The sequence below is a fragment of the Malus sylvestris genome, chromosome 16 (genome assembly GCF_916048215.2).
Source record: "Malus sylvestris chromosome 16, drMalSylv7.2, whole genome shotgun sequence".
In the NCBI taxonomy this organism is placed as follows: domain Eukaryota; kingdom Viridiplantae; phylum Streptophyta; class Magnoliopsida; order Rosales; family Rosaceae; genus Malus; species Malus sylvestris.
In genome coordinates, this window is record NC_062275.1 from 31,130,921 (window position 1) to 31,141,031 (window position 10,111).

At 43.7% G+C, this 10,111-nt stretch overlaps 1 protein-coding gene across 1 annotated transcript; it reads left to right on the forward strand.

Moving 5' to 3' along the window:
- Window positions 1-454: 454 nt before the first annotated feature.
- LOC126607695 (protein SUPPRESSOR OF MAX2 1-like) lies at window positions 455-4,857 on the forward strand. Its single transcript, XM_050275394.1, has 3 exons — window positions 455-2,137; window positions 2,532-2,829; window positions 2,943-4,857. The coding sequence occupies exons 1-3, from the start codon at window positions 885-887 to the stop codon at window positions 4,587-4,589; spliced, it is 3,198 nt and encodes a 1,065-aa protein (XP_050131351.1). The 5' UTR covers window positions 455-884; the 3' UTR covers window positions 4,590-4,857.
- Window positions 4,858-10,111: the final 5,254 nt, after the last annotated feature.

Genomic DNA, 10,111 nt, shown 5'->3' on the forward strand with positions numbered 1-10,111 from the left:
GAAATCACATGTTTTCTTGTAAGTGATGAGAAATTTTATGTTTTAAGGTATTAACATTTTGACATATATATCCCATAATTTATATAATAACACATAGTTTACCATTTTGTGTGCCAATCACATTGAAAAATCACTCAATAAACAGAAGATGACATAATAAAATGAGAATAAGATGCTGTAATCACAGAGCGTTTTCCAGAAATCCTTGAAAACTGTTGGGAACTTTCCACAAATTCTTTCCCACCTACCCACAGTTCCAGAGACCAAAAGTAATTAAACTTCCTCTAGTTGGGTTAGTTTGTCATGCGTGCCTGTAATATTTGAAAAAGTTGGGTTCCTTTTTACTCGTCTCTGTTTTATTCCATTATTTTTCCCATTATTTTTTTTATCTTTATATAAATTTTACTGATTCAAATAGATCGAGATAGAAACAGAAAAAGAAAGGGGGGGGGGGGGGAGAGAGAGAGAGACAGAGAGACAGAGAAAGTAAGAGAGAGAGTGGGAAGGGAAGAGGAAGAGAGGAGGCTCTTGCGAAGGAGGGGATCTCATGTTTCCTTTTCGCGTTGAATTCTCACATAGCTTTTTTGTGTGACGCACACATATACACACACTTGGTGAGAGAGGAAAACCAAAAACAAAGAAAGAAGAAGAAGAAGAAGAATATATATAGAGAGAGAGAGAGAGAGAGAGGGAGCTATTGGTTTCTGTCCTTGATATGTTTTTGGTTTTGGTTTTTGGGTTTGTATGTAAAAAAGCTAATTTGTCGAATTTGAAGGCAGCATCCACACCTGGCCAGAACTCTCCCTGTAGACAACCACCACTTTGATTTCAGTTGCTGCTTTGCCTTTGGATTTTGGTGTTTTTGGTTATTTGAATTCCAAGAAATGAGAGCGGGGCTAAGTACGATCCAGCAAACTTTAACCCCAGAGGCGGCAAGCGTCTTGAACCACTCGATCGCCGAAGCGGGTCGACGGAACCACGGCCAGACGACGCCGCTACACGTGGCGGCAACCCTTTTGTCCTCCCCCACCGGCTTCCTCCGCCAAGCATGTATCAAATCTCACCCCAATTCCTCCCACCCTCTGCAGTGCCGTGCTCTGGAGCTCTGCTTCAGTGTGGCGCTGGAGCGGTTGCCCACCGCCCAAAACATGAGCCCCGGCATGGAGCCCCCCATCTCTAATGCTCTCATGGCTGCCTTGAAGCGAGCTCAGGCTCACCAGCGCCGGGGCTGCCCCGAACAGCAGCAGCAACCTCTCTTAGCAGTCAAAGTTGAGCTCGAGCAGCTCATCATCTCAATTCTCGATGACCCGAGTGTTAGTCGGGTCATGCGGGAGGCTAGTTTCTCTAGTCCTGCAGTCAAAGCCACCATTGAACAAACACTCAACTCTTCTGCCGCCTCTGCCGCTGCCTCCGCCGCCGTCAATTCTTCCCCAATTGGATTGCAGTTCCGCCCCGCTGGCCCCACTGTGCCACCCGCGAGCCGGAATTTGTATTTGAATCCGAGACTGCAGCAGCCCCAGGGAGCTGCAGCACAGTCGGGACAACGTAGAGGGGAGGAGGTTAAGAGGGTTGGTGATATTTTGTTGAGAACGAAGAAGAGGAACCCAGTTTTGGTTGGCGATTCGGAGCCTGAGGCGGTGACCAAAGAGCTCTTGAGGAGGATTCAGAGCAAGGAATTGGGCGAGGGGCCGCTGAAGAATGTTGAGGTCCTTCATTTGGAGAAGGAGGTTTCTTTGGATAGGAATCAGATAGTGTCAAAAATGAAGGAATTAGGGAGTTTGATTGAGACTCGGATGTCGAATTCGAATGGGGGAGGGGTCATTCTTGATTTGGGTGACTTGAAATGGCTTGTGGAGCAGACTGCGAGCTTTGGAGTTGCAGCTCCGGGTCTAGGTTCGCCTCCTGTCCAGCAGCAGGTGGTTTCGGAGACAGGGCGGGCAGCAGTGGCGGAAATGGGGAAGCTGTTGGCGAGGTTTGGAGACGGTAGTGCTAATGGCAGCCGGCTTTGGTTAATTGGGACTGCTACTTGTGAGACATATTTGAGGTGCCAAGTCTATCACCCTTCAATGGAAACTGATTGGGATCTACAGGTAGTGCCAATTACTGGCAGAACGCCGCCTTCAGGATTGTTTCCGAGGTATGCTTGGTGTTCTTATATGAATTACAAGCTAAACTCTCTAACCATGCAACCTGTCTCTGCATTTTTGTATTGTCTGGTTTAATTTTGCACACGCTACACGATTAAATAGAAAGGTTTCGGTTGATTACGTCTTTCATGTTCGATGGATGCTATCAAGAATTGGTGCTTTTGGAATCTCGAGTAGTTTTAATTTTTGTGTATGCTCAGAGACTTGCCATTTGGATAAGAATTTCAATTTGAAATTTGTTTGAATCAGACTTGGATAGCATTTTGGATGCTCTTCCACCTGATATATAATGCAGTTCAATGAATAGTAATGTGGGCATGTTAGGCTTGTGTACCCTCTTCGTCGAGTTTTCTATGTTTTTGCTGACATATATTCTCTTTTTAGGATGGGGGCGACTAACGGGATCCTTAGTACCTCAGTTGGATCATTGTCACCAATGAAAGGTTTTCCACCAGCATCAATTGATCAACCAAGACTTTTGTCAGAGAACTCGGATCCTGCTCGAAGAGCACCATGTTGCCCTCAATGTACACTTAGGTATGAGCAAGAACTTGCAAAACTGGTGGCCAAGGAATCTGAGACATCATCTTCTGAAACGGAGGCATCTCAACCATTGCTACCACAGTGGTTGCAACATGCTAAAGCCCGTGATGTTCATTCCAGTACATTAGATCAGACGCAGGTGAGTTTAGCCCAAATTGATATAAAAGGTCTTGTTCTGCTATTATTTCTTTCTCTCATATAGACTTTTAAGATCTTATGATTAATGGATATTTTCATTTTTGTCACTTACAGACTAAAGATCAAAATTTGATCCTGAAGCAGAAGACTCAAGAATTACAGAAGGAATGGGCAGATACGTGTTTGCGTCTTCATCCTAATTTTCATCAGCCTAGTTTCAGCTCAGAGAGAATTATTCCAACCCTCTCAATGACGGGCTTGTACAGTCCAAACTTGCTTGGTCGCCAACCATTCCAACCCAAATCACATCTGAATAAGAATCTTGGGACTCTGCAATTGAACACAAATCCGCTGACCAGCCAACCATCTGAACGGGCAATTTCCCAACCAGAAAGCCCTGTAAGGACAGAGCTGGTTCTTGGCCAAACAGACGTCACTGAAACCACCCCTGAGCAAGCGCATAAAGAGCGCATCAGAGACTTTATGGGCTGCATGCCTTCTGAACCGCAGAACAAATTACATGGAATGCAAACGGAGGATAACCAATTGTGTCAAATAGATACTGAATCATTCAAAAAGCTCTACAAAGGTTTAATGGAGGTGTGGTGGCAGCAAGATGCAGCAACTGCTGTGGCTGAAACTGTGACAAAATGCAAGTTGGGTAATGGAAAGAGACATGGTGCCGGATCAAGGGGAGACATATGGCTGCTGTTTATGGGCCCGGACAGTGTTGGCAAGAAGAAGATGGCATCAGCTCTTTCAGAACTGGTATATGGGTCCAACCCAGTGATGATAAGTCTTAGCTCCCAACGTGGTAATTTGCAGTCAGATATGAGTTTCCGCGGGAAAACAGTGGTGGATCGAATAGCAGAGACAGTTAAGAGAAACCCTTTTTCAGTAGTAGTGCTTGAGGACATTAATGAAGCTGATATGATAGTTCGTGGTAGCATAAAACGGGCAATTGAGAGAGGTCGTCTTGCTGACTCTTATGGCCGTGAAATCAGTCTTGGAAATGTTGTTTTCATCCTTACAGCAAATTGGTTGCCAGAAAATCTCAGACCCTTATCAAACAACAATTCACTTGAAGAAAAGCTTGCCAGTATAGCGAGGAATGGTTGGCAGTTAAAGCTATCGGTTTGTGCAAGGGCTGCAAAACGCCGAGCCAATTGGTTAACGGATGAAGACAGGGTTACAAAGCCTAGGACAGATACGGGTTTAGCATTAGGATTCGATCTGAATGAAGCTGCCAATGCTGAGGATGACAGGACAGATGGCTCGCTTAATTCAAGTGATCTGACGGTTGATCATGAAGATGACAATCGTCTCAATAACAGAGCCTTACTCAAAGTCACAACCCCGTCAGTACCCCGGGAATTGCTGGATACGGTTGATGATGCCATTGTGTTCAAGCCAATAGATTTCAACCCCATTCAGCAAAACATCACAAACACCATCAGAAAAAGATTCTCAAAGATAATGGGTGAGGGGATTTCATTTGAATTGCCAGAGGATGCTGTTGAAAAAATCTTGACTGGAATATGGCTAGGCCGGACTGGATTAGAGGAATGGGCAGAAAAGGTTCTTGCTCCGAGCATCCAGCAGCTTAAGTCCTGCCTTGGTGGCAGCACCGGTGTGATAGCCGACGAGTCAATGGTTGTTAGACTTGAATCCGATGGTGCTTCGGACTGTGGGAGCACCGGAGATAGGCTGCCCAGTAGCATCAATGTGGTTGTGGTGCCTGATGAGTTGAGACAACAATGAAGCGAGTGTGGGGGTGGGGGGAGGGATAGAGTGGGTATTTTACACGTTGTATATATGGTCAACGGTGCGGCGGGTAAAGATAAAAGCGTTAAGAGGGAAAACTTTGGATAGATTGACGCAACCTTTTCTCTTTTTCGCTTCCTTTTGTTTATTATTTTCTCATGTTTTCAGCCCCTAAAGTTTATAGTATTTTATAATCATAATTTTATTAATTACATGGAAATTGATTAATAAGATGAGGCATTCCTGTCTGTTTTCTTTTTCCTCATGATGTCTCTGTTTTATTAGTTTTTGTTACTTCTTTAATTTGACTCTTTATTCCCAAATTTACGGGTCAACATTTTTTTAGAGAAACCCAAAAATTCAAACGCCAAAACTTTTACTAAAGTTGGCTTCTTTTGATAATCTCCTCCCCTGTTGCAATGCCTCCTATTTAACCCTATTCGACTCCGCCAACTATGTCGTGACCTTCTTCCTTTTTGTGCAGCGCCGCGTCCCTTTGCCTGCCCTACTCGTCCCGCTTCTTTATCTTCTCGTGCGGCAGAGCCTTCAGCCCGCAAATCCGACTTTCTAATTCTCCACTGCCTTGCGAGCTTATCGCTTGAAATTCAGCTCGCGTAACTGCTCCGGGGAAATCTCATCTGGCGATGGAGTCCTTATTGCTATCGGCACCGGATCGTTGCCCTCCCCGTCACTAGGCAATTTTAGGGATCATTTAGGATAAAATCCCTACTCTATATTATTCTACGTCAAAGACGAAGAGAGAAAGTTTAACCCAAGATACAATAAGTAAAAAAAATCTTAATCAATAAGACAATTTACCATTTACAAGATGATGGACTATTAATAGAATGGATAGATGTACTCAACAATTCAACATTATACATATGTGGTGTATATCTATCCCCTCTATAAAAGTATTGAATTGGCATTGTCGTACATGCCTGTAAAGTATACACGTACAATGACAGGACATGCACTAAGTGGGTTTATAAGCTAGTCGGCATGAACAAGGTGACCAGGACCATGTTTATATTATATATATTGATCAAAACCACCAGCACACAATGCCCTTGTATTTTTTCATTTCAAATGCTCAATAATGAGAGGAAAATATATAGACTCAATGACTTTGCAGTTAATGTGGTGTCTTAGTTTATGATTAAACTTCTACTAAAGCAACCTTTAGTTGGACAAAAATGAGGGTTGAGAGAGGAAAGAGGGGAAGAGGGAGAAAAAGGGTGCAAATTCTAGGGTTAGGGTTTGGATTACTAGAAGCAGAGGTTTCAGTAGGATTCTTGTACAAGGAGATTCTAAGTTAGTGATTGGCACCATACGTGAGCACTATAATGTCCTCAGGAGATTGAAGACTCTCATTCACAATATCAATAGATTGGCGGGATCTTTTGAGGAGATTGCCTGGAATCATGTTTTCAGAAAGGCCAACTTCGCTGAAGCAATTATTAGCACTGATTTCCTTTATAATGATCCTCTACATTTGGGATAGATCTCTTCCCCAAACCGCTCGATGCGCTCAACAAGCGTTTTTATTCGATTGTATGGAAACCGGTTGGTTCAGAGGTCATTCCCTTTAATACATGCTCTTTTTCATAAAATTATATATATATATATAATTGAACGGGGAAGTGCCACATGCAAAGTTGTTTTCCTCGGTAACACCACTTGCTCTCTTAGAGCAACTCCAGCCTTGCATGTAGGCCGGGGGACAGGGGAGAAGAAAAGGCCCGAGGGCCTGTCAATCAGCTCCAGCCTTGAAGAGTCCGAGCTTGTGGAGAAGGCCCGAGTAGAAGGCCTGTCAATTTGTGACAGACAGCCCGTGAGCCCGAGCTCTTTACCCATTTTTTATTTTTTTCTGTCAGGCGTGTGCACCCCACTCGCGCGTGGGGGCCCGTTGCCCGACAACTTTTCAGAAAAGCAGCCCACTTGCAGCAGCTGTCTCAGTTACCGTTGGGAAGCCATGTGGCTTCCCACGGTTCGTTCGATCTCAACGGCTCATTCATTTGGACCGTTGGATCTCAACGGTAAAAAAAATAAAACAAATCTTATTTAATATCAACCGTTCGATTTGAGATCAACGGTCGATATTAATATGCTTTATAAATAAAGAAAAAATAGTTTTAAAATTAAGAAAAGTTACCGTTGTGACACGTGACACAATTTGGAGTGTTGGAATTCAAATTTTTTTAAATCCAACGGCAGAGATTAATTATTTGAAAAAAAAAATGGAAAAAATCCGAAAAAATTGTAAAACATCTGAAAAAATATTTGTAAAAAATTGTTTTTACTTTTCTATAAATACCACATCTTCTCCCATAAGACAAGTAAAAAATCTGAAAAAAAATTTGTAAAAAATTGTTATTAATTGAGACTCATGTCTCTCCCATAAGATCAACCTCCCTCCCTTTCTCTCTCTCTCTCTCTCTCTCTCTCTCTGAATAAACACATATATAAACATTATACAATATACAATGCGCATATATTTGTCTTGCTGTGCTCTCAAAGGGCAAGGAGGAGAAGACTCGTCCTCGTCCTCGTCCATCATCCACTGACTGGATCTCCATAGTTTGAGCGCAAAGGCCATTAATGTCACTCCATGATGTGTGAAAGTGAAGAGAGGGAAAGTGAAATAAGTAACAAAGACAAAAAGTGATGCTTCGCGTCTATTGCATATCCTTTCAACATATGCTGATATGCATGCACAAATTATTAAAGCAGCTCCTCCTACTCGCTCCCTCAAATCTTAAATCTCAAATCTCATTGATGTGGAGCAAAAAATAATCAAGAAAATTATGGAGGTGACATGTGAATTTTTGGATGAAAATGACAAAATTACCCTCGAGATACACTGGGATTCCCACGCGCATGCAACGAACAATAACGACTTAATCAATGAAGAGTCAAAGGTGATCAAAATGAGATTTATTCAAATCTCTCTCATCACTCCTTATCAAATCCTTATTCTAAAGGTAACTCCTAATTTTCCTTTTTAATTTAGGATTAATTGTTATGTTAATTGCAAGATATTGTTTCACATAATATCTTTCAATTATTCACATAATTTCACCATATATGGCCGGCCATTATTCTCCAAATAGGGCCGGCCACTTCCCTATAAATAGCCCTATTCTCCCACTAAAAAGCCAAGCCATTTGCTACCCATAAACTCCTAACACATTCTTTTCAGAATTCTAACTTTGGTATTGGCGATTCTTCGGCCAAAGCCTCCCCATTCATTGTGGGTGCGCAAAGCTTTTGGCCTTAATCCTAGGTGTTATTATTTTGAAGGTGCATTTTTGTCAAAGAAGAAGATGGTGGAAATTTGCATCCACAAATTGGTGCTTTCATGAGAGTCTTGATTCACACGCTCGAAGAAGACTCTCGCATTCAAAGTTTCTTATTTCTCGTTCATTCTTAGATTTTTCATATGTTCTTATTCCTAGAATTTTTTTATAAAGTTCTTTGAATAAACGTAAAAGAAAAGTACAATGACTAGAAATTCGGAAACCACATCGCACGAAACTTCCTATGTTCAAGGATTTTGACCAAGTGATGGAGATTAAGGCATAGCCCTACCATGATGACCCACGAAGCTCAACATGACTGCGAGTGGAGCGGCACTACCCCCACGAGGCACCACCAGGGTTATTCCAAAGGCAACCACCACGGCAGCAGCGACCTTGGCAGCTCACGGTGAGACCTAAGCCCATGGTGAAGGCATCACCTTGCAATCGCAAGGCCCATGCCACCTTGCAGTAATGAGCCCAGGCTTGCACCACAAGGGAGCCCAATGCAAGCAAGCTTAAGCTGCAGCCGTAACTACCAAGGTCGTGGCCCAAAACCAGTAGGCCCAGGACACCGTGCAGGCCCAAGTTGTGCTAAGGGGAGCCCAGCGCCTATGCGCTCCAACGGCCCAACCTGCACCCACAGTCCAACCTGTGCCGACGACCCAACCCGCTTCCAAGGTCCAACCTGGGGTCTAGCCCACTCTCGTGGCCCTCATAGTAGCCCAAATCTGTCCAAGATCAGTTTAACAGTCCCTACTTCAAATTTTTAAACCGACGATTGAACTAGGGGTATTTTCACCCCATTTCTCCGTAGGTTGACATATCCCAACGCAAATCTCGAACCCGAAGTCCATTACACTTTCACTTTTCAAGGAGACGCATTCTATCCAAGCTCTTCCAACCTAAATGGTGAACTACACTTGTCTCAACAAGTTATAGAGTTAACAAGCGCCCTCGTGCAGCATATGACCTTGGTGAATCAGTTCTCGCTGCGTACCGAGATACAGCGTGCCCCAAAGGAGGTGTCTTGAAGTAGGACAAGGAAATACGACGAACCTCTCCAGTAGCGTCTCGGTAAGCAGGCACTCGATCAGTCACGAACCGAGTGTTCTGGTAGTGTACACTCTCGACTAGGCTACTGAGATAACAAATACTCGTCTTAGCGTGCGGAGGAGCGCGTGCTCTCGGTTAGGCCCACAGACGAGCATACATTCACGGTTAGGGCCACACTCCGATAGTCAACATAAGTAACCTTCCAGGCAAAATGCTCATTCGCGGCTAGGCCCGCGAGGAGCATTATCCACCTTACATTGGAGTAGGCAGCATGACAGACGGAGAGAAGTAGTCACTTAATTCGACTCAGTTCAACCAGCAGCTTGCGAGAAACTCGCTCGCCTGTTAGGAACATACCATATGCACCGCGGCTGCGACATAAACTAGCCAAACAAATGGAAAAGAAACCTAAACTAGTAGGTCACGACATGGGGCAGCTGAGGCACTATGACGGGACAAGACCAACATAAGCAGATCACTCTTTGAGGATGAGATCAAGTAGGCAGAACCTCCACGCAAATTCAGCATGCCACATTTCACATCATTCAAAGGAGATAGAGACCTGGTAAGACACCTAAAGCACTACTGAAACGCAATGATCTTTTATCGGAACAACGACGCTCTTATGTGCAAAATATTATCCACCACTTTACAAGGCAAGGCGCAAGATTGGTTCCACACCTTGTTGCCACAATCCATCTGGAGTTTCAATGAGCTTTCTTTGGTTTTGACCAAGGAGTATTTATCCTATCACTTGATCAAGAAGAAGTCTGACCACTTGTTCAACATTAAGAAGAACCCAAAGGAGTCACTTCACGACTATGTGAAGAGGTTCAAAGTAGAGAAAGGAAAGATAGTCGGATGTAACAGCTTGATAGCTAGTGTAACCTTCCAAAAAGGACTCTCATCAGACCACTCGTTGTTCTGGAGAATTGATCATGAAAGAAGATCTAACTCTGGTAGACTCTTTCACTTTGGCAGAAAAGCATGCACTTTGGGATGAGGCTCGCTGAGCAGATAAGGCACCCGAGTAGCCTCGAAAAGAATCGGTACAACAACAAAAGTAGGCAGGAAGCCGAGCGCAAAGGCTGATCCCCGACTAAAGGAGGCATGACATCGAAAAACTACTTTAAGTTCTCAATCCTGATCCACTAAATGTTCTGC

Excerpts from the sequence above, each read along its gene's own strand:
- LOC126607695 (XM_050275394.1), top strand. The coding sequence starts at position 885 with ATGAGAGCGGGGCTAAGTACGATCCAGCAAACTTTAACCCCAGAGGCG. Across the intron at positions 2,138-2,531 it reads CCTTCAGGATTGTTTCCGAG|GATGGGGGCGACTAACGGGA; the intron begins GTATGCTTGGTG and ends TTCTCTTTTTAG. Across the intron at positions 2,830-2,942 it reads GTACATTAGATCAGACGCAG|ACTAAAGATCAAAATTTGAT; the intron begins GTGAGTTTAGCC and ends TGTCACTTACAG.